The sequence below is a fragment of the Sitophilus oryzae genome, unplaced genomic scaffold, assembly GCF_002938485.1.
Source record: "Sitophilus oryzae breed Bouriz unplaced genomic scaffold, Soryzae_2.0 scaffold_1517_pilon_pilon, whole genome shotgun sequence".
Taxonomy (NCBI): domain Eukaryota; kingdom Metazoa; phylum Arthropoda; class Insecta; order Coleoptera; family Curculionidae; genus Sitophilus; species Sitophilus oryzae.
The window spans coordinates 90355-116386 of record NW_022146189.1 but is presented as its reverse complement, the minus strand read 5'-3'; the positions used below and the strand labels follow the sequence as shown (position 1 = coordinate 116386).

At 31.3% G+C, this 26032-nt stretch overlaps 1 protein-coding gene across 1 annotated transcript in view; it reads right to left on the bottom strand.

Annotated features, from left to right (window-relative positions):
• LOC115878534 (cyclin-dependent kinase 12-like) overlaps positions 1 to 25826 on the bottom strand; it is an 81886-nt gene extending 56060 nt beyond the window's left edge. Inside the window, 8 exon segments of the mRNA XM_030895058.1 lie at positions 165 to 296; positions 1643 to 1783; positions 5285 to 5374; positions 7551 to 7734; positions 11380 to 11493; positions 16817 to 17107; positions 24801 to 25190; positions 25511 to 25826. Coding sequence (XP_030750918.1) covers positions 165 to 296; positions 1643 to 1783; positions 5285 to 5374; positions 7551 to 7734; positions 11380 to 11493; positions 16817 to 17107; positions 24801 to 25122 — 1274 coding nt within the window. The 5' untranslated portion in view covers positions 25123 to 25190; positions 25511 to 25826.
• Between the last annotated feature and the right edge of the window lie 206 nt (positions 25827 to 26032).

The following is a 26032-nucleotide window of genomic DNA, read 5'->3' as shown; positions in this document are numbered from 1 at the left end:
CGAGTTTAATCGTTTACGAGTTACAGTTTTTTCGCCAAAAATTTTAAATATTTTTTTTCTCAAAAACGGTTAATAATCATATATTTTGTAGAAATTCTGATGAAAGCGTTATTCAGAATAGTCGCTCGCCCTGTTATAAACACATGTCATATCCTAATACTGACCTAGGACTTTTATCTCTTCTAGGACTCCGCGATTTGTGCCTTTTACTCCTGCTACTCCTCGATGGCGATGGGCTGTAGTGTCTGCTTCGAGAATAACTGGGAGATCGCCGTCGATTTAGTGGACTTCGACTCCTAATTAATTTTACTAACTTTATTCAAAAAGCACATTGCAAAATACACTCAGATGCAAAAAAACGCAACGGAGAAATTTTTGGTCAAATTTAAAGTGTTATATTTTTGTTATGTCTAGCACTATTTTCATGAATTTTTTAGCAAGCTGTATATAATTATATCAACTTTAATTCATAAACTCAGTTTTTTATAAACTTTAGTATTTGGCATATTATACAGGGTTAATTAATTCTTTTTGAAGTTATTTTTCAATGTGACAAGGCGGCTTTGGTGATTATTGTGAACTCTATACTACTATGAACTGCCTATCATGTTCAACGTTCGGCAAGTGCTTGGCGGAGGGTTAGAGATCGCGAAGTTGTACCAGCTTTATTAATTGAACTTCGCTTATTCTGTAAAGAAAAATGGGAAAACAACGCAATATGATATATATAGCCTCAATGACAGTATGAACGGACGTATACAGGCAGTTATAGCAGCCAAGGGCAGCAATACATTATGGTATTTTATGGGCAGTATTATGGTATTTTTTACAATTTTTTTTTTCTGTTTGTATACTTGAGTATTACAGATCTTTTCTTTAATATCGTTAGTTCTGTTATCGTTATTAATGTTTATTAAAACCCGGACTGTACCGTTAGTCTTTAACGTTTTTTTTAAAATTTAGTATAGAGTGTCCAATGCAGTGTAACATGACGTTACGACAATAGTCACCAAAACCATCCCGTCATATTAAAAAAATACATCAAAAAGTAATGATAACTGACAATTGCAAACTGATCGTTATCAGTTCATTTCGCTCTTAAAAATTAACCAAAGCATGTATTGACATGAATAAAAAAATGCTCAGGGGTCATGGTTCTGACCGTAATATTATATTTTAGGAAAATTTACAGACGAAATTATTGCACAGTTTTTAGTAAATTCCTATATGACCATTGAAACTGGATAGACAAATGATTGAAGCTTTAAAATAATAAAAAACAAAAAACTAATACTAGCGAACTAAAATACAGAAGACGTTATAAGATAGTTATGTTGTAGGCATAAAGCTAATATAGGCAAATACCGTATGATCGAATAAAAACGGCGTCAGCGATGGCTATGAAATGAAGATCGCCGTCATTTTGTATGTAAAATTATATGAAAAATGTCAGCGATCGTCATTTCCCAGCCAACTGGACGCCGTTATTTTTCGATCATACGGTAGTTATTTGACTAGGCATTTGCTAATTGGCGTGGCAAATAGCAAAGATATTAAAAAGATCAATAATGCAACCAAATAGGATAAAATCCTAATAAATTAACAGTTTGAAAAATATATCATTTAATTGGACTATATTTACCTGGATAATCTTTTTTTCTCCCTCATCCTCTCTTTGTCTCTCCGATGTTTTCGATGAGCATCTGCTCTTCTTCTTCTACTACCCGGAGACATTGATCTGCTATGTTTGTGACTATTGGTGTGCATCTCAGGTGATAAGGTTCTATAAAAATACCAATGCTTGAAATAATTTAATATTTAGATTTAAGTACTATTCTTTTATAAAATGAAAGCAAATTCAATTCATCCAGGTATACAGTATGTTCCCGGATTGTCTTTAGGAAAAACTTTCTTATTATTGATATTTTGCGATAAAAGCATTATCCATAAAAAAAATTGGCGCCGGAAGGCACGTACCGCCCATACTAAAATATGTTAATAAAAAGTTGGTAGGCAATTTTTTTAGTTTCAAAGTAAAGGAATTTTTTCATTTTTTTATCTCAAAAACTGCGACTTTGACTGAATTTGATGTCATTACAAATTTTGTTGCAAATATTATTCCTACTCTTAAATTGAGAACCGCGTTTCGCTAGCTACTGTAATTTTGGAGTTACAATTTTTTTAAATTTTTAACCCCCTCCCATACCCCCTTACCAACCCCCCACCCCACCAAAAATAATGGCCACATTCTCGGGGGCCACAGTATTTTGTGCCAAATTTGGTTAAAATCGGTTTAGCGGTTTTTGAGTTATCGTGTTACAGACGGACAGACAGACACCATGAAAATATTTTGTATTTAGGTCATTTATGACCCAAATAACTCATTTGGAGTGAAATTAAAAAAACTTTTTTTTGCTGATCTTAATAGCCCTGTTGGTATGGTCGGCTAAAAATTGCTTGTTCTAAAATGGTAAATCCCGTTCATACTTTTCCAAATTTCCATGCCGTTTTATTATTAAATATTAAAAAAAATATGTAGTAATATATGGTTAAAAAAAATTGGGCGCCGGGAGGCACATATAGCCGCCCATACTAAAATATGTTAATAAAAAGTTGGTAGGCAGTTCTTTTAGTTTCAAAGTAAAGAAATTTTTCAATTTTTTTTTATCTCAAAAACTGTGACTGACTAATTTTGATGTTATTACAAATTTTGTTGCAAATACTATTTCTAATCTTAAATTGAAAACCGCGTTTCGCTAGCTACTGTAATTTTGGAGTTACGATTTTTAAAAATTTTTAACCCCCTCCCCTGCCCCCTTACCAATCCACCACCCCCTCCAAAAATTAATTCTACCGGATTCTCGGGTGCCACAGTATTTTTGTGTCAAATTTGGTTAAAATCGGTTTAGCGGTTTTTAAATTATTGTGTTACAGACGGACAGACAGACCGACAGATATATAAAATTAAAAAGTTTTTCCTCATGTAAAGATAATCCGACGACATACTGTATAATTAATATACTTTATATCTTTATCAGTTCATTGCAACTGGAGTAGAACATTTTCCAAATTTGGGCCGTATCAGATGAATAAGCAAAAAAAGTACCACAAATGAAAACTATTTTAAAAAGAAAACACACCTGAAAGATAGCCTTAAGCTGACATATTGAAATTCTAAATTTACAAAAACTTAGAATGAACCAGTTATCTGAAAAAATCCTGTATACAGAAAAATTTTAATTTATCCAATGTGTTTAGTGCATTTGATATCAAATAAATACCCAATTAAAATAAACAAAAAAAAGGGGGTTAAATAACAATAATTCGCATAGAGCTGAAAATTGGTACAGGACTTAAATACACTATTATAAACGATATCTGAAAAATCCCCACCCCTCCCACGTCTGCTAAAAAAATTATTCAAGGTCAAAAGACAAAAAAATATTTTTTTGCTTTTTTTTCCTAAACGGTAAGCGCTATCGCAAAAGTACCTTAAACAAATGTTGTAGACCATTAAATTTTCTACAATAATGGTTCTTATACTTTTTTCTTACGAATCACCATTCCTGAGATATGGCGATTTTAAAAGTTGAAAAACTCGTATTTTTCATAATATGCACACATTTCCGCACCACCTGTGAAGTAGTGTACTTGGCACGTTTTTTTAACGTGGTTTCCCCTGTAGGCCTAGTTCACGATCTATTGTGGTTAAGTTTTATTACACATTATACTATTAATTTTAATAAACGGTGCTCTTGGTAATTATTATAGTCGAATGGATTATTGTTGATTTTCGCAGAATTTTAATCTGAGTGGTAATCTTCAAATGATACTTCAACAGTAATGTCTGCGCAGGCGTATTCAAAAAGACTGACTCTTCTCCACAAGTCATCATCACAAGTGGAATTCGCTTGCTTCTTGCTATATATGGTGCTCCAAAAAAAAAATGATTCTATAGACAAGTATAGATATTTAAGTTTTGTTAAAAATACTCGGAACAGTAAAATGGTACAACTTTCTTGTCTTCCTCCAACATCTGCTTCTGCCTGTCAACACTTATATCGAGTATACTATCAAGTTCAATTGTGGCTAGGTAATCAACTGAACCCAGAAGACTGGGGTTGGAAATTTATAGATAATACTTTGGAGATTATTAAAACTTTACTTCCACCTGCTCCAGAAAAACTATTTAAAACAATTTTTTGCAATTGCAAAAAGTGTTGTAGCGCAAACTGTGTAAAACCGTGTTGTAAAAGAGTCGGATTGTTTTGTACACCAATATGTACTAATTGTCAAGGTCAGTCTTGCTCCAATATTGACTTAAATACAGATGAGGATTTTAATGGGGAGACAACTGATGCATCTGTCATAGATGGATTTCCAGATATTCTGCAAGAAGATGAGAAAGAAGAAAGTGAAGAAGACATAACTGTTGAAGTATCATTTGAAGATTATTATTGCGAGCGATATGCGAGCAAGTAATTAAACGGTTATCTGCTGTCCTCTATATAAAAGGTTTCAGCATAAATCGTATAATCGCCTGTATCGTCGCGAGCAGCGAGGACGGTACGCCACACCCGATGTTAGTTGCGTGCCGAGTAATGCTCGGGGATCGACAAAAAAAGGTTTCAACATAAATCGTAAATCGCCTGTATCGTCGCGCGCAGCGAGGACGGTACAACACACCCGATGTTAGTTGCGTGCCGAGTAATTCTCGAGGATCGACAAAAATACTCGAGACATACCGAGAATATGAATACTCGGATGACCGAGTAATTTTCACTCGAGTAATCCCATTACTACTATATACTACTATTGGTCCTTGTATACTGTAAATAGAGAAGTTTACACATATCAACTACATTAAAAAACTATATCCACCCAAATTTTATTAATTTATACATTAATAAAACAAAAACATGCAACAACTGAGACGTGGTAAAAATTCTTTATGAAGAGCAAACTAATGTGAAGTCCCAAAAATCAAAAGACGTTTCTATAGTAATATAACTTCGATTTCATTCCTTGATAGATGGTTATTATTAATTTTGATTAAGGTCATACTTTTTGTTGTTGTTAAAGTTGACATTTTCCAATAACTATTATCACCCTTTCCGTAGCAATGAACTAAATAAATTTTGGGCTTCTTTGACATTTTAAAACAGCAAAAATACGACGATAATTAAAATTCTATTAATACAAATCTATCAAAGAATGAAAACTAACAACGTGTTTAAATTTTTAAGACTTCATTTATATATTTTCATATTTACACAAAGCTTACCTTATAGAAGGCGAGTTTCTGCTGTAATCGTCTATAATTATAGGAGATGTCACATCTCTTACAATTGTCACATGGTGATTTGAAACAGACCTTAAAATAATAATTCAGATAAAATTAAAAACCCTTGTTTGAGATATAAAAAATCAGCTCAATATTATAATTTTTTTCAGTTCTACTAAAGCAGAAGCCCAAAAGCATATTTTTTTCTAAAATTTTTGCTTTTCTAAAATGTTATAATACTCCCTTTTTCAATTGCAATTACTCATTTTGAACTCATATTATAGCTATTTTTTTGGAAAAGCCTATTTACAAAAAATTACATTTATATTCCCCCCCCCCTTTTCTTCCACCTAGTTTAGTAGATGGATAAGCTGGATTTTTATTTATAGTGTTGAATCAAGAACGAACATGGATATTAGGGTGGGTCAAAAAAAATCGACAATTTTTTTTTCACTTTACACTCTGAAAAAAGGGTTGGTAGCCACCTCAAAAAATTCTCTCCAAATATGAGCGCTTAATTTTAATAGGAAGGTTTTACGTCTTTCAGTTTTATATTTTTTTCCTTATTATTAGAAAGAAAAATTTATATCGCGGTATCTACTATTTGGAAATTATCTCGTCTCATATGTTTGTAGGAAATTGAATTCTCTACAAAAAATGTCTCCTATCATTTTTTTGTAAACCTCACCGTACGAAAGTTATTAAAGATTTAATTTTGATTATTTATGGCAATTTTCACAAAATCTGAAATAGAAGACTATTTTCAGTATATCTTATCAAAAAAAAATGCGCCGGGAGGCACGCATAGCCGCCCATAGTAAAATATGTTAATAAAAAGTTGGTAGGCAGTTTTTTTAGTTTCAAAGTAAAGGAATTTTTTTAATTTTGGTCCGCGGTTATTTCCCCTATCCGCCACCTGGGGTCGCGTCCGATGGGAGTTTGGAGTTCTCCACACGGATTTTCTCAAAAACGGACTACGGAAACACGGAATATCTCAAAAACTGCGACTGACTGATTTTGATGTTATTACAAATTTTGTTGCAAATATTATTTCTAATCTTAAATTGAAAACCGCGTTTCGCTAGCTACTGTAATTTTGGAGTTACGATTATTTAAAATTTTTACTAACTAAAAATATACTAACTGTTTCTATTTTATTTTTAGGTTAGAATGGGCATAATCTAGGGGGCTACTGATACGGTGTTGTAATATTTTTTGGTATTTATTATAATTTTGCTATAATATCTTTGGTTTGAAAGAAGATATCAAGATGCGGTTTTCGCTGACTTTTTAAGCTTTTACTACTCTTTCCTATCAGCTAAAATTTCATATACTATTGCATTTAATTTTTTTGAAAAAACGCGCAATGTTTGTTAAATTGTAAGACAACGACCCCTAGCGTCTACGTTCAAAAGCTTATTATTATTGTTTATATGGTACAATATAGAGTAAGAAACGCTCTTTTAAACGAGCCCTCGCTTGTTGGATTCCGATCATCCAGTCCAGAGTTATTAATATTCAAATAAAAACAGATCTAACCTTCCCCCACCACTTTATTTTGGTAGATAGGGGAAAATGGGTCTAACAAAAAATATTCAAAATTTACTGAAGATTATGAAGCTGTTACTTATAGTACACCTTATTTAGTCAAAATTGTGTAAAAACTCTATTTTCTTATTTTTGTTGCAGTTGCGCCCCTAGCGGTCGTTCTACAAACTTGAAAATAATTTCCAGCAATTTCCCATAGCCTCTTTAGTTATAAATATTTTTTTCCGCAGCCGCTACGGCTAATACTTTCCGAGATACAGCTGAGAGCTATTCTTAGTGGGACACCCTGTACTTTCAATAATACGAGAAAATCAAAAAATATACATGTTTTTAATTTCTAAGAGTTTTTTAGCCAACTTATATTTCTGTTGTCAAAAATTCCTAAAAAAGTACGTTTTACTTTATTTTTGTGTCCGGTCTTATTAATTTATTGAAAATGAATGACATAATTAATTCCTAAGTTTGCATATATTTTAAACAGTGTTAAAACAACAAACTTTTTATAAAATCTCTTCGTCATTTACTTTTAACTGAAACAAACAATTGGGGTCTGTCGGACCCCAGAAAGCCATAAGCGGTACAAAATTTCACCACGCCAGTTGAGGGTTAAAATTATCACTGAAAAATTATTTATAAAATCTCGTAAATACATCCTAATCTTTTACCAGTTCTTATTTACAAATTTTATGAGTGATATACAAAAAATCATAAAGCTTACCTGCTAGAGTGATGATGTCCATGTATTGGCGGGGTATGGGGCGATTCTCTTGGGTAATCATGGGTGTAATCATTCCGGTACGCTTTCAAAGGTGGCGTCGCTGACGGAGGTGACAACGGTTCTGGTGATGCTATATGACTGTCATTTGACACGGGTGAACATGCGCCCGTATCAATTTTAGTATCTAGAAATACGAAAACAAATTACGATATGCTCCTCAGTATATCCTAAATATACCGTGCTAGTAACTCTTACTTTTGGGTCGGTATTTACATGTGTGGAAGTAAATCGCATAGGGATTTTATTAAGTCGGAGTCTAACTTTCACTTAAAAATTTACAAGCAATAGGGAAAATTACGATTCGTTAATAAATAAACAAATAAAGTATTACGAGACGTAATTAAATCGTAAAGCTGAACATGATAACTAACACTTTCCTAGAATTTTAAGTACTAGCATGTGCAAAATTTCTCGATTTATTTCATACGTTTGGCAACGTTTTTACTGTTCTCTCTTTGTTCAGTACATTATAAAGACATTGTACTCTTCTTACATACGGAAATCTCGGCCCAATACTAACCTTTGCCAGCTCTTAGTATATGAACAGTGCAACCTCTGTAATCGGAACAGCTAATTGTAACCCCCTATTCCAATTAGCGAATATACCGACTGCTCTTTTGTTGACGAACTTTTAAAAACCTTATAATTCTCTGCTGTTTATGTTTTATCTCATGCGCTTGCCCACCAACCTCTTTTAGTAAAGAATGTGATGCTTTGAAATCATATTCTGTGATGCCCTAGCTAAACCTGTATCAAAAACTGATATTCGTTTTTCATATCATTCGCTAGCGAGTCAACTGGCAAATATTGAAGCGCATTTATTTCTTGAAACCCTGGATTTTTTCAAGAAATGAAACCCTACCACAAAGGCATATACATTATTTATTGGACCCTCTTTAAACCTTTGAAGCCACCCTTGAGATGATGTTAAATGGAGCTGTTCAGCATGTATAATCAAGAATGGTAGTATCATCGGCGTATTGTACAATCGCCTTGCTTGAAAGATATGATGGCAGTTCACTGTCATATAGAATGAATAATAGAGGGACACCATGGAGTCCTGTGGGACGCCAGCAAAATAGGTAAGGGTTGTTTTTTTACTCCACCTGGGTAACCAACTGGAAACGGTTTAATAAATAAGATGTCATCAAATCAACCTAGGGCGTTACCCCTGATTCCATAGTAAAGGAGTTTATTTAGAAGAATCTGGTGTGACACAAAGTGAAATGCCTTCGGGAGTTCGCAGAAGACTGCCAGTACCGATGTCCCCCCTCAAACTAGTCAACAATGTATTCAACCAGAGCCCTCAGGGCATCGGCTGTTGACCTTATCTTCTGGAAGCCAAATTGGCAAGGTGATATAAGATTGTTTTTCTCTAGGAACGCTATTAAGTGGTGGTTAAATCTTATTTCGATCTCGTGAGACAGATCAACACCAGATCTCCGGAGATTGGCTGAGAGAGTGTCTGAGATGTTGGCGAAGTATTCATTAAACTTCTTGGGAGAGAGTGTAGTTTGTGGGTCATTAAATTTATTTTAGCCCTGTACAATTGCTTCTGCTGTTTTATTACTGATGTTAGGATGATATTTGGATTTTGTTTTGCAAAAGTTGTGAGTATATTTAAGAAGTTCCTGTGAGTTTTCTGTTCATTGTTATACTATCCATCTTTGCTTGTTTTTTTGATGATATGTTTTTGTCCATTGTATTATCTAGAACTGTCTCAATCGATCAACGACTTATAAAAGATCGACATACAAAGCTATTATTAATCAAGTTATTGTTACGGCCTAGTCTGTCATTCTACGAAAAAAATATTTTCGAAAATATGAACTAAAGTTATGTTTTCTTAAATAGAACACCCTGTATATTTAAAAATTATATGATCTGGTTTGCCATAAGCTTCTCAAAAATATATATCACTCTATATTTATTTTTACTATTTACTGCAATATTTAAAAGTTTTTATTAAAAGATCATATTTATTAGTAGGCCATGATTGATAATAATCAAAGAAACTAAAGAATTATTATAAGTATCTGTCTCTTGTTTTATTTTGGGAGCCACTAATACATTCTTTATATATTAGGGAAACTTAACTCTCTACTGGTATTTTTAAATCTTGGAAGCTATCGTACCGGAACTCTTAAATATTCCTTTAGCTAATTTACGTAAAATATACTTTCAGCAAGATGGGACTCCCCTCACAACTTTGAAAACATTAGAATTTAGTTAAATTATTATTTCTCAAATGAATTGGACCATGATGACCTCCCTGATTCCCGGATTTGTCGGTTCTCAATTTCTGGTTTTGGGGATTTTTAAAATATGAAATATATCGTGGCAGCTACACTGTCGAACACCTGGAAAATGCTGAGCGCTGTACAATTGCTTCTGCTGTTTTATTACTGATGTTAGGATGATATTTGGATTTTGTTTTGCAAAAGTTGTTGCATCTTTGCTTGTTTTTTTTATGACATGTTTTAGTTTTTTGTCCATTGTATTATCTAGAACTGTCTCAACCGATCAACGAGTTTTAAAAGATCGACACACAAAGCTACATGGTCAGTACAGAATGGTCTGAACTGAAAAATAGCTGTTTTGTTATTTTGAATATCTACATTTTTATATTTATAATTATTAGTTGCGATGTGGCTCGACATATACGTATCCCGCAAAGTGATACTTGATGCAGTTGGAATGTTTATGATACAATTATCCAAACAATAAAAAAAATATATTGCCCTTACCTGGACTGTCTGACACAATTCCGTAATAGTCTTGCACAAAAAAAGAAAATTATGGTTATTGTTACGGCCATAGATTATATACTTACGTCGATAAATCAACGCCATAAGTTTAGCTTTAAAAAACATGTCTCATCACGACATGCCATTTTTAAACCTTCTTTATTGCACTTATGAAACGTTCAATAGGTATGTCTTTCTCGAGGATCTTACTTTGTGCCCATGCGCATTAAAAGTTGCACGTATTTCCAAAATAATCACAATCTTATACGGTTTAGAAAGTACAAATTATACACTGTTATGGAAACCAACTTTTCATTGTCATCATATTGTCATAATCATGTCATAATCTTATTTCCAATGTGTAACGACGCTTGTTTTTTGCGCTTTTATTTTAAAAATTGTATCATTTTTAAAACGTATACTTTTATCGACCGCTTTTATATAGCGAAGGATGCAAGTGTGTTCAATGAGAAGTCAATTTTAAGTTTGTGCACATCTATATTTCCCCTCTATATATGGCCCCTCGTAAAAATTACTTTAAAGTGTTTAGTGTGTGAAACTTCTAATACAAAGGGCCCCGAATTATCTTTTCATAGGCAAGTAAAATATTCAGTTGTTCTTTTATTTATATTAAGCCACATGCATACTTTCTGGTTAGATTTCCTAAGAATATTGATATTCGTACGAAGTGGCTAAATGTATTTTTTATAATTTAATTTTTGTGACAGTAAACATTCAATTTATTGTTCAAATATAGGCATTTTACAAATTAAATTTTTAAAAGTAATGTTTAAATTTGGCGCGCGGACGATAGGCCCTCGACAAGGATAGATAGAGTAGAAGTACCGCGTGTGCAACAAAAAAAGAAGATAAATGGAAGTCGTTGATATGTTTGCAACAGTTTCCAATGTGACTTACTTATCCACGTAAGTATATATGATCTAGGCTAATTACATTATTTTGCTACAATGTTTAGAAGATTCTAAATCGACTACAGATAAAAAAAAATAGAACATACTCACCAACAAGTTTAACGGTAGCTTGCTCGTGAGGTTCCCAATCGCTCAAAGGTTCACGTTCCCTGTCTCGATCAGGTACCAATTTTGGAGGTGTGTTTGTACTACTACCCTTAGATCCTTAATGAAGAATAAAAAACCAGCAATTAGATTTTCAATGATTAGTAAATTGACCTAACAATAATAGACTCATTTATACCGCGGGTGGAACATCGTCGCGTCGTTGGAAACATAGGAAATTGCATGCAAATTTTTTAACTGCCCAAATAATATTGGTTCCCCTATTGATTTTACAGCAATGTTGTACATATGTTTTCTCGAAAGGTCTTCGTATGCTAAATACACATGCCAAATTTGAACAATTTTGAACAAGCCAATTTTAACTAATCTAAGAAAAACTCTATCTGTTTTTAAATTGAAACTAAACAGGTAACAATATAAAACCAAGCAAATGCCGACATACCTTAAGCTGCCAACCTAATAACAAATTGTATTTTGTATACGTTAGTCTTTTCCCTAATTCAAACCAGTTTTAAATTATAAAATGCATTGTGGGAACACTAACCTGGGGTACCATAACGCAACCATAACATAGTAGTGTAAACAGAGTATAAACCAAGTGTAAACCACACAACAAATAACATTTGACAATGATAAATATATATGTAGGTTGACAACTTAAGGTGTGTTGACATTAGCCTAGTTTTGCATTGTTACCTGTTCAATTTTAATATAAACATATAAGTATGCCATTTTTCTTAAATTAAATAATTACGATTTTGCTGTAAATTAATAGTGAAGCCAATATTTGGACAGTAGAAAATTTGCATGGGATTTTGTCATAAGAAAAAAAAATATAAAAAAATATATAAATCGTAAGTAATCTATTTAAAAGTACCTATTAATAATTATTACAAAACGTTTTATTTGCTTTTAGTTTATGATGTTCAACAATTATTGAATGTGCTACACTGATATCAACACTTGTTCGATTCAAAATAGAGTTAAATCTATACTATAGGCTTGGTGCGTTTCAGTTGATTTCAACAAATTCCGACCGCAGCGCACTCTACGGCATAAATCAGAAATGATCAACACATAGTTCACGCCGCCGCCGCCGTCATGACGATCGCATTAAAATAATATTGAAATCGGGGTTTTGTCATAATATTTAAGTATTTTAGTTTTTTGCTAGTGCAGTTATTGAGACTATAAAACACTCAGGTACGAGGTTTGTGTGATGTAACGCTGTTTCGGGTAGTAAAAAATAAGTAAAAAAGAATTCGAACTAGGTGTCTTGTGTTGTGACAATTTCAAATGTTAACAAAATTGTTAAAAATGTTAACGCGTAAAGGACAGCGTAATTAAGGCGTTGTTGGGTACAATAACATTCAATAACTCAACTTTCCCGGATATTCAACGCTCCCGAAACAACATTTTAAAGCTTCATATAATTATTTCTTACACCCATTTGATCAGTAGCAAAAATGGATTCAAGCAGTTCGACGAAACAAGTGAGTAAAAAAAGTTCTTGTTACATAATCAAAAAATTAAATAGACATATACTATGAGAGGATGAAATATAATTTGTATGCAATATTAATGGTATACTTTTTTAACCAACTAGTGATTAAATGTTTTATGAACATCTTCTAAAATTATAATTATGTACCTTTAAAAAATTTCGTTATAGGCGAAATAGCTCCAATTATGCTCCAATAGCAAAACCGGAGATAAACTATTACTCGCTACCGTAGTTGAACGCATCTAAATTTTTTTTAACTGGAATAATAAATTATAATGTAAGTTAGACCTTCTGAAGATATCAAAATATTTATCTTTTTATTTTTTTGTTTAGAATTTCCACAAATTATACTTTCTAACACTTTTAGAATAATTATATACTAATTTTTTCGTTTACTCGCAATTTAAACCCATGTATTTATATGTGTTCGTTATTTACGATAATCCCGGGCGGTGGCAGCACCGGCGGAGAATGCACCAAGCCTATAATCATGGGAAAAGCTATAGCATTTTTATAATAATGGTACATTCCAAGGAATCAGTGTGAAATATGAGAATATAAACCAAATTTAACTTGTTAAAATAGGCATACTTGTTATAACATGCAAAAAAAGGCATCGTATTTAGCTTCAAAGAACTATAAAGCAGTACGAGACAGAGAAATTTACAGTGAAATTATATCCTTTTTTTATGTTGTTAAAAGAAAAAGTGTAATGCAACAGTAAATAAACATATTTTAGCATAGAAATTATATTATTTACCAAATTGTTTTTAGATTTTAAAGAAATGGCGAATGCCCCAGGTTTGATAAAACAATCAATTAAATTCAAGAATTGTCTCTAAAATTACAATATTGAGCCCAAAAATAAATAAAATTAGAAAAGAAGTGTATGAGAATATAAATTCCGTAACAATTTCCCTAGATCACATTATATACTTATAATTTCCTATGTTTCCAACAATTATAATTTAATTGTTGAGGATTTAATCAATGGGACAAACTGTAAACATTATATTTCATAAATACTCCAAATATGTCATATATACTTCATTTATTTTATTTTTATTTTTATGGTGGCGCCAACATCGCAATATTTAAAATGCTATATCTCAATTTATTAAATGCAACCCCCTGTATATTATCTTCATTTTAGATGCAGAATTAAAATGTGAACATTTTTTGTATTTAAAGTGATCGATTTTTATCGGTTTCGCAGATATTGGTGGTAGATTATTACATATAAAATAATAATAATTTAAAGTAAAATTACCTGTTGATATGTTTTTTGGATTTCCTGAAAAATTGTATTGAAAATGATACAAGGTACTGCACTGTGACCCTCTATATGGCTCTTCCAACAGTAAATTTTTATCAAAGCCACCTAACATGATCTTTGATTACTTCTGTGATCTTTGTATAGTATTTTACCATTGAAAACTCCATATTATGTAATATAATACAGCGAATATCTGCAAAACCGCTAACCAACTTAGGAACACTTTAAATACAAAAAATATTATTTTTTTAATTCTGCATCTAAATGAATAATAATATACAGGGTGTTGCATTTAAAAAAATCAAGATATAGCATTTTAAATATTAATGTTTATAAAAATTAAAAATAGAGCTAATTATTAATAAAGTTAAATTCAGTCTCGTTTTTAACCACTTTTCGGACATAGTGTTTTTAACCAAAGTTTTAATAAATAAGAAATAAAATGGCGACAAAGCACAGTGCTTCAAAGTTCCCAAATCGGGAACTTTGCAAAGAGCTGGAAATGCTTTAACGCAAAGAAATAATGAGAGGAAGGTTTAGTACCATAATATAGGGGTATCGCAATGGGCCCAAGGCCTCTGAGTGAGGGATAAAACATGATCCCAAACCCCAGCAACCTAACCTAACCTAACAGTGCTTCAAATAAAAATAGTGTACTCTATGTATCTAACATCTGTATAAAACGTTTTTTCATATCTTCGACAGCAACGATGCTATTGGACTTCCTCGCACTAATGGGCCACTCTGTATACAGGGTGGCGCACCTCATTCGCCTCAGTTGATTATACGAAAATGGAAAGATGTAGAAACATAACATTTTATGGGTATATGTGGAGAGACAATGTGCACAATTTAAAAATATTTTAAAATATACAGGGTGTTTCAGAACAAAGATCCATATATATTATATTTTTTCTTATGGAACACCCGGTATTTTATTTCATTTTTGGATTCTTGGGCCCAAAAACGGCATTTGTTATAAGAGTTAAATATGTTTAAAATCTTCAGTTTTTTTAGATATTTAAATTTGCATGCTACAATAGAATAGACTATAAACACCCTGTACATTACTTTTCAGAATTAATTCTTATGCTGAGTTTAAAGGTAGAGAAATAAACTTTACTGAAAAATTAGAATGCTTCGTTTAATGTATACAGGGGTATCAAAAATTGCTGGTCTATTTTAAATATTTATCATATATAAAAACTTCGTTATTTCAAATGCAACACCCTGTATTTTTTTTTTAATAAATCGGAGCAGATTCAAATGCTCTTTGAAACTATATTAGGGTTTCCTGTACTTATCTAGCTCAGATTTTGAATAAAATCGATTTTTAAATAAAATTGCAGTCAAGATGGCTGGTGTCGCCATGGCAATTTTCTAGTGACAGTTAGTAATTATTTTCAAAGTCGACATTAGTTTATGGACATTATTATTTATAATTTATAACAGTTTACTTAAATTTACCTACAATAGTATAAAAAGTAAGTATTCATTATTTTATCAAGAAAAATAAAGCAGTATTTGCTGGCAGAACGAATAGATATGTTACTAGTGATATTATTTTGTGAGTAAAATTGCTTCTGGGCTTCAAGCGATTATGCTTAAAGATATCCATAAGCGTTACTTTGGAAAACTACTTGTCCTATTTCGCAGAGCTGGTAGTGTGGTTTATAAAAAAACTATTAGGCAGAAACCTGTCGTTAGAAGTTAAGAAAATGAATTTGCCGCAATTGGCTATTTTATAGAAAATCCATATATCTACAAGTCATCGTAAAATAATTCACAGTTCTTTAGGTTGTATTACAATCTAAAGAACTGCTTCTTCGTTTTTCTTGATACAATAATAAATAATACATATTTAAAAAATATTATGTATTAAACTATTGTAGGTAAATTAAATAAAAGTAAACTGTATAAATTTAAATAAGTCCATAAACTAATTTCGATTTTGAAATAGCTACTAACTGTCATTAGAAACTTGCCATGACGACACTAGCTATCTTGTATACAATTTTATTGAAAACTCGCTTTTTATTCAAAATCTGAGCCAGATAGGTATAGAAAACCCTAATATAGTTTGAAAGAGCATTTAAATCTGTTTCGACTTATTTCAAAAAATACGTAGGGTTGCATTTGATATAACGAAGTTTTTATGTAAAATAAATATTTAAAATAGACCAGCAATTTTTGATACCCCTGTATACATTTAAGGAAGCAATAACATTTTTCTGTAAAGTTTATTTCTCTCCCTTTAAACTAAGCACAAGAATTAATTCTGAAAAGTAATGTACAGGGTGTTAATAGTTTATTCTACTGTAGCATGCAAATTTAAATATCTTTAAATATCTCAAAAACCAAAGATTTTAAATACAGTTAACCCCAAGTATCCAAAAATGAAATATATTACCGGGTGTTCCATAAGAAAAAATATAACTTTGGTATGGATCTTAGTTCTGAAACACCCTGTATACTTCAAAATAATTATAAATTGTGCACATTGCCTCCCCACATATACCCATAAAATATTTTGTTTCTACATCTTTCCGTTTTCGTATAATCAACCGAGGCGAATGAGGTACACCCTGTATAATAACCACCTGTATTACACCCTGTATAATAACTAATATATAAAAACTCACCTGAGTCTGAGTCAGTATCTACACTGGAACTTCTCGACCTGTGCTTTTTCTTCTTTTTCTTTTTGCTTTTTTTGTCTTTCCTATGCTTCTTCTCCTTTTTCTTTTTCTTCTTCTTATCCACATTCTCGTATTCTTCACTGGAATACGGCGAAACAACTTCCACAATTCGACGTCTTATTTCACTAGATTTTGACGAATCCGAAGCCGATTGATGTCTTTCTCTAGTTGTTATCACAATTGGTGGTGTCGGAGAGCGGGGCATCAAATTTGGATCTAATCTATGCCTTCGGCCTAAAATATAATTTATAATGTACTCAATAGCACACGATATAAAAATCAAGATATACTCTGTTTTTTTTTCTCAGGTAAGATTTCGACAGACGATGACAGAAGAAAAGCAGATGACGTCCCATACCAATCTATTTATTTTACTAAAAAAATCTCTAGTATTTTTTAAGTTAACTATGGATGGGTTTAAATATAAATCCGTTATACGTCGTCTCTTGTTGTTTTTAACCAGTTTTATTGGTTTATTTCAAAAATGACAGATCATATTTCAATTTCATTGGTTTGATGGAACGATGAACGACAAACGAACGCCGATGCGTATGAACTCGCCTTTAGATTTTTGAGGCTTGTCAAAGTCATGCCAAATTATAAGTTATAATTTTGTGTCAAGTTATGTCAAATATCTGCGTTTTGGAAGATGATGCATTTTGATTCGTGTTATTAGGTGCGTTTTGTGTCTTTTGAAGTCAAGTGGAGGAAAAATCGAGGGAAAATTAACTGTAGACCCAGAAGCAGAGTTTATAGTTAATACTAGCTGTCCAGGCAACAAAATCTTATACACCAATAAAGTTACCATCAATAAAGTTTGTATACCATCTCGTCTTAGATAAGTGCATCTCGTATATGGTACAAGGATCGTACTAAACATATACTAAAAACTGGAGTAGCTGTAAAATATCGACATCACAGGATAGGTAAATAATGGATTTTAGTACTGCAGAAAAATAATGTCAAAAGGTATTGGTTTATATTGATAAATATAATAATAAATGCGGGAAGTTTCTTGAAGCTTGAAAGTAAGAAATAGTTCTTTCTTATATTTTTTTGGTATGTGGTGTTTTGTTTAACACATACCGTTTTATAAAATAACTCGATTATATTTTTTCAGTTTCATACAGTTTTTTTTCACAATATTTTGAAGTAATCACTTATCAGCGCAAATTTAAATATATTAATTTCCTGCTATGTGTTCCGATTGTACCAACTTATTTCTTGGTAAAATAAAATAAACTACTTTGAAATTAAAATAACAGACACATCTATCACTTTCAAGAATCTTGTCGTTGGACATACTATACTTGTTAAAATGTAATAGCGACAGGGTTAGGTAGGCAGAAAATTTTATATATTCTACCGTATTTTTTACAGGTAGAAAATAAATTTTCTACATTTTTTTAAATGTCCAGACGTAGAAAATTACTTTTGCATATTGTAAGCCGTTTTATGGGTTTATATTTCTTTCAAATACTTTAATCACAAAGATTAGTACAAAAAAAAAAACTAATAAGGATATCTCTAATTGTTATTTATTATTTAACAAATGGATAATATACAGAATGCCAAAAAACCTTAACTATTATTTTCCGTATTATTTTAAATAGATACGCATAGGGTGTGCCATTTTGGTTGAAAAAAACCTGTCCCACTCACTTCAGAAACTATTTGTCAAACGAAAAATGCTGTAAACAAAATTTTCATAGCTCTCTTCGTTTCTGAGCTACAGGGTCTAACATTTTGCAATTTGGAACAGCCCTTGTATCTCCGTTATGTAGATGATATCTCGAAGGTTAAAACTGATTCTTGTAAAACTTTTTACGTAGAATACAGCGGCGTAGTCTGTTTTTCTACGAAAAAAATATTTTTGAAAATATGAACTAAAGTTGTTTTTTTCAAATGGAACACCCTGTATATTTGTAAATCATATGATCCGTCTTGCTGTGAGCTTCTCAAAAATATATATCACTGTATGTTTATTTTCACTATTTACTGCAATATTTAAAATATATCATTTTTTATTAGTAGGCTGTGACAAATAATAAAAAAAATGGTACCTATTTACTAAAATAGTCTTCCAACACATATTAAAATTTTATTTGTGTTACCACTGAGTCTCTGAATATATTTTTCTTTTTTGTAACGTTTTTATTATAACGGGATGCGTTTGCACTGGTTTGCAAATACCGTATGATCGAATAAAACCGGCGTCGACGATGGCTATGAAATGAAGATCGCTGTCATTTTATATGTAAAATTATATGGGAAATGTCATCGATTTGTTACACATACTATAGTCGAAGTTATAGTTGCTATAGTATGTTTTACGTTTAACAAAGGTTTCAATAGTAAGATATACAAAAAGCTTCATAATTCTCAGTAAATTTTGAATATTTTTTGTTAGAACCGTTTTCCCCTATCTGCCAAAATAAAGTCGTGGGGGAAGGTTAGATCTGTTTTTATTTAAATATTAATAACTCCAGACTGGATGAACGGAATCCAATAAACGGAGGGTCGTTTAAAAGAACGTTTCTTACTCTATATTATACCGTTTAAACAATAATAATAAGCTTTTGAATGTAGACGCTAGGGGGCGCTGTCTTACAATTTAACATTGAACGTTTTTTCAAAAAAATTAAATGCGATAGTATATATAAATTCAGCTGATAGTAAAGAGTGATAAAAGCTTAAGAAGTCAGCCAAAACCGCATCTTGATATCCTCTTTCAAACTGAAGATATTAGCAAAATTACTCGTGTGAAGTTGGCACCCTTTTTTCAAAAAATGAACTGGAATTTGAGAGTTCTGGATAGATTTACAATAGTTCTATAGTTCTTGATAAGTTAGAAAAATAGTTCTGGTTAATTTCGGGAGATATGACATGGGGGTGCCAACTTCACGTAGCGACCTTTTTTTATTCTGGAACAGTTCTGATAGTGGAAATATATTCTAGAACAAGAGTTCTATAGTTCCTGACTATTGATCAAAATAGTTCTATTGTATTAACCAAGTTATGAACAAAAATAAAACGGCAGCCTGCGCAGTTTAAATCGATTTTCTAGGTAAAAATGCTTTAAAAAATAGTTCTGAATAGAGTTCTGAATAGCACCCCAACAGTTCTATAAGATGTACTATTTGATTTTAAAAAAATACCAATAATTAAAAATTTCATTGATGCACGACTCTATAGATAGACATAAAAATCGACTTTACGCGCAAAGTACAATGTTGAAAAAGAGTTCTGGTTAGAGTTCTGAATAGCACCCCAAAAGTTCTATAAGATGTACTATTTGAATTTTTAAAAATACCAATAATTAAAAATTTCATTGATGCACGACTCTATAGATAGACATAAAAATCGACTTTACGAAGGAAATGCAATGTTGAAAAACAGTTCTGGTTAGAGTTCTGGATAGCACCCCAAAAGTTCTATAAGGTGTACTATTTGAATTTTTAAAAATACCAATAATTAAAATTTTCATTGATGCACGACTCTATAGATAGACATAAAAATCGACTTTACGAAGGAAATGCAATGTTGAACACAGTTCTGGTTAGAGTTCTGGATAGCACCCCAAAAGTTCTATAAGATGTACTATTTGATTTTTTAAAAATATCAATAATTAAAAATTTCATTGATGTACGACTCTATAGATAGACATAAAAACCGACTTTACGAAGGTAATGCAATGTTGAAAAACAGTTCTGGTTAGAGTTCTGGATAGCACCCCAAAAGTTCTATAAGATGTACTATTTGATTTTTTAAAAATACCAATAATTAAAAGTTTCATTGATGTACGACTCTATAGATAGACATAAAAACCGACTTTACGAAGGTAATGCAATGTTGAAAAACAGTTCTGGTTAGAGTTCTGAATAGCACCCCAAAAGTTCTATAAGATGTACTATTTGATTTTTTAAAAATACCAATAATTAAAAATTTAATTGATGTCCGACTCTATAGATAGACATAAAAATCGACTTTACTCGCAAAATACAATGTTGAAAAAGAGTTCTGGTTAGAGCTCTGAATAGCACCCCAAAAGTTCTATAACATGTACTATTTGAATTTTTAAAAATACCAATAATTAAAAATTTCATTGATGCACGACTCTATAGATAGACATAAAAATCGACTTTACGCGCAAAGTACAATGTTGAAAAACAGTTCTGATTAGAGTTCTGAATAGCACCCCAAAAGTTCTATAAAATGTACTATTTGATTTTTTAAAAATACCAATAATTAAAAATTTCATTGATGCCCGACTCTATAGATAGACATAAAAATCGACTTTACGAAGGAAATGCAATGTTGAAAAACAGTTCTGGCTAGAGTTCTGAATAGCACCCCAAAAGTTCTATAAGATGTACTATTTGATTTTTTAAAAGTACCAATAATTAAAAATTTCATTGACGCCCGACTCTATAGATAGACATAAAAATTGACTTTACGAAGAAAATGCAATGTTGAAAAACAGTTCTGATTAGAGTTCTGAATAGCACCCCAAAAGTTCTATAAAATGTACCATTTCATTTTTTTTAAATATTAATATTTAAAAATTTCATTGACTCCCAACGTTATGCAGTATGTCCCCGGATTTGAGGAAAATGCATTTTTCATAAAAAGTTTTACTTGTTCTTAAATGGTTAAACCCGTTCATACTTTTCCAAATTTCCATACCGCTTTAGAAAAAATTAAAAAAAAAACATGGAGGTATTATTTAATTTGATCGAAGTCCTAAAAATCAAAAGGCATTTCTATGATAAATACTATAACTTTGACTAAATTCTTTGATGGATGGTTATTATAAATTTTGATTAACGTCATATATTTTGGTCTTTCAAAATATCACACTTTTCGTAGTATTGTACTAAAAAAGATTTGTGCTTCTTTAACATTTCAAAACAGCAAAAAATATGGCTTTAATTAAAAGCTATCAATAACAATCAAAGAATGAAGATGAAATTATATTACCACAGAAACGCGTTTCGATTTTTAGGATTTTTCAACCATATTTTCATGTTTTCTTTAAATTTCTTTAAAACGGTATGGAAATTAGCAAAATTATAAACAGAATTAACCATTTTAGAACAAGCCAATATTTTTATGAAGAATGCATTTTTCTTTTTTCTCAAAATAGGTCTCATAGAGGTTGACTTTAAGAGCAAAAAATAATATTGAGTAATAACAAAGTAATAGTCAGACTAGAGTTTTTAATAACAGAAATTTTATAAAAAGATCGAATTACTTTGCATCTATGAAACTTACTATATCGAAAATTTGGTTGGCTCTGATTGATTCTAAATTACGTGGCAATAAAACTGATTAAATGAATATTTATGTAACATGATATATTAATTTTTTCTTTGGTAATAGTTAGGTTAGTTTTGTCACACTGGATATCGTTATTTGGTATATGTGTAACTCGACACCCAAACAAAATACAAGGGCGAGTTTTTCAAGAACTGGCCGATTCGTCCTAATAAAAACAAAGCCAGAGAATTTATTACACAAAGGCTGCGTCTAAAAAATACCATGGGTTTATAAAATATTGAGTCGTTATAAATAGAATATAAAGTATGGAAAGGTATTATATAAAGCGTTCTTGGTAAGAACGTACATATTTTTGTAAGGTTAAATTTGTGATTTAATTATTTTGCCCCTTTTGAGATTAAATTATATTTTATATAAATTTGAAGCTAATAAATACATGTAACTTTGCATTCGTAATATTTCTATTCTCTTGTTTTTCATATAAATATCAAAGAATCTCACACCAGAACTTTTTTCAACATTGCATTTCCTTCGTAGAGTCGATTTTTTTGTCTATCTATAGAGTCGTGCATCAATGAAATTTTTAATTATGGGTATTTTTAAAAAACCAAATAGTACATCTTATAGAACTTTTGGGGTGCTATTCAGAACTCTAACCAGAACTGTTTTTCAACATTGTATTTTGCGTGTAAAGTCGATTTTTATGTCTATCTATAGAGTCGGGCACCAATGAAATTTTTAATTATTGGTATTTTTAAAAAATCAAATAGTACATCTTATAGAACTTTTGGGGTGCTATCCAGAACTCTAACCAGAACTGTTTCTCAACATTGTACTTTGCGCGTAAAGTCGATTTTTATGTCTATCTATAGAGTCGTGCATCAATGAAATTTTTAATTATTGGTATTTTTAAAAATTCAAATAGTACATCTTATAGAACTTTTGGGGTGCTATTCAGAACTCTAACCAGAACTGGTTTTCAACATTGCATTACCTTTGTAAAGTCGGTTTTTATGTCTATCTATAGAGTCGTACATCAATGAAATTTTTAATTATTGGTATTTTTAAAAAATCAAATAGTACATCTTATAGAACTTTTGGGGTGCTATCCAGAACTCTAACCAGAACTGTTTTTCAACATTGTACTTTGCGCGTAAAGTCGATTTTTATGTCTATCTATAGAGTCGTGCATCAATGAAATTTTTAATTATTGGTATTTTTAAAAATTCAAATAGTACATCTTATAGAACTTTTGGGGTGCTATTCAGAACTCTATTCAGAACTATTTTTTAAATAATTTTTTACCTAGAAAATCGATTTAAACTGCGCAGGCTGCCGTTTTATTTTTGTTCATAACTTGGTTAATACAATAGAACTATTTTGATCAATAGTCAGGAACTATAGAACTCTTTGTTCTAGAATATATTTCCACTATCAGAACTGTTCCAGAATAAAAAAAGGGTGCTACGTGAAGTTGGCACCCCCATGTCATATCTCCCGAAATTAACCAGAACTATTTTTCTAACTTATCAAGAACTATAGAACTATTGTAAATCTATCCAGAACTCTCAAATTCCAGTTCATTTTTTGAAAAAAGGGTGCCAACTTCACACGAGTTTGAAATACTACATTTCCTATTTTGCAGAACTGATAGTGTGGTATGTGAAAAATCTATTAGGTTGTATTTACCTGTTGGAAGTGAAGAAAATGAATTTGCCTTAATCCTTAATCGATTCTTTTATAGAAAATCCAATATAAGTCATCATAATATAAATCAAAGAACTACTTATTTTATTTTTCTTGATAAAATAATAAATACTTCTTACTTTCTTATTTATTAAACTATTGTAAGTAGGTAAATGAAATAAAAGTAAACTATTATAAATTTAAATAAAGTCCATAAACTAATGTCGTTATTGAAAATAGCTACTACCTGTTACTAGTAAGTAAATTGCCATGGCGACACCAGCCATCTTGATTGCCATTTTATTGAAAAATCGCTTTTTATTCAAAATATGAGCCAGATAGGTATAGGAAATCCCAATATAGTTTGAAAAAGCATTTAAATCTGCTTCGACCTATTTTAAAAAATACATAGTGTTTTATTTGAAATAACAAAGTTTTGATGTAAAATAGATATTTAAAATAGACCAGCAATTTTTGATACCCCTGTATACATTTAAGGAAGCAATCAAATTTTTTGTAAAGTTCATTTCTCTGGCTTCAAAGTCAGCACAAGAATTAACTCTGAAAAGTAATGTACAGGGTGTGGACAAACTTTTTTCTTATATCATGCTTATTTAAACATCTTTGAATATCTCAAAAACCAAAGCATTTAAACATATTAAACCCTTATAAGTGCCTTATTTTATGTCCAAGAATCCAAACATGAAATAAAATACCGAGGGTTTCAGAAGAAAAAATATAACTCTGGTATGGATCTTACTTCTGACATATCCTGTACATTTGAAAATAATTTTAAATTATGCACATTGCCTCTCTACATACATATACCCATAAAAAATTTTGTTTCAACATCTTTCCGTTTTCATATAATCAAGTGAGGCGAATGAGGTGCGCCACCTTGTATATCAAAAATTATATAGGCATTGTTATCACCATATATGTAAAAAAATATCATACACACCTGGAGAAGGCATTAACAAGCTTGAAGTTCTTGACAAATAGATTTGTTCCATATAAGTCCTTCTGTGATTTCTATGCATGGTTTCAGCGAACTCTTCTGTGTATTCTTGAAAATCACCCACTTCACCGTCTTCTACAGGCTGAAATTCACCCTCTTCGCCACTTTGTATTTCACCAGCTTCAGGTCCTGATAAATCTTCAGAACTAACATCAGAATATTCTACGAGAGGTTTAGGAGCTACGGCGGAAGAACTCTCATCTCTGTTTTTACGTCTTTTAGATTTTCTCGATTTGTCTTTTTTTCCATGTCGACTTTTTTCCATTTTATTTTAACTCTAGCGCAACCCGGCACATAGTATACCGTGCTGGCTTGCCAGTAGGCAGCAGAGTCCTAGGAAATGTCCACATACTCAGGTCAGACGATAAGGTTATGTTTACATGCAACTAGAAAGCATTTAGAAAGCGAATCTTCCTATTTTAAATTACAAGCGAAGCAGTGAAGTATTATTATAGAGTGCAAGATTAGTGGAAAATGGGGTGAGAAAAAGGAAAACAGACTCGAAAATTTATAATTGACATTTATGACCTTGATGGAAAATGGCGATTTCAGAATTTGAGTGTTGGGTGGGATCAGGTAAAAACATTTAATTTTTATCCTGAAAGTGTCTTTGATGAAGAAGAATGCTAGGTAACACTATCTTAAATGCTTACCTTAATAAATAACAATGAAAAGTTTCATAACACTGTACAGGTCACTTTTTAATTACACAGCCCGCACCTTGTACGGTTTTTACGGTATCGTTCAATCTTTTCCGTCTTATCATTCAGTTGTTCTTCTCAGTTTTGAGTAGATATTATTTAATTTATCTTTCTGATGCAATATATAACAAGATTTTAATATAATTTTGTATTGATGTCTCATAAGTCATAAAATTTCAATGGATTTATTAATCTTTTTTACTGATCCTGGCGACACGACGCCATTTTCATTATCGTTATAACTTGCCATGTTGCCAGGTTTTTAACTTCAATTTGATTGCATAGGAAATAATTTACCTGATATTTTGAATGCAAACAAAAATTTATTTTAAAAATGATAAATGGCATAGGTATATTCTAAATCACTTCTTAAAAATGGATTTAATAATTTAATATTGTAATTAGATTATGTTGCGGATCAGAGATACCTCAATACTCGAAATCCTACTATTGAATACCTTCTACTATTGAAAT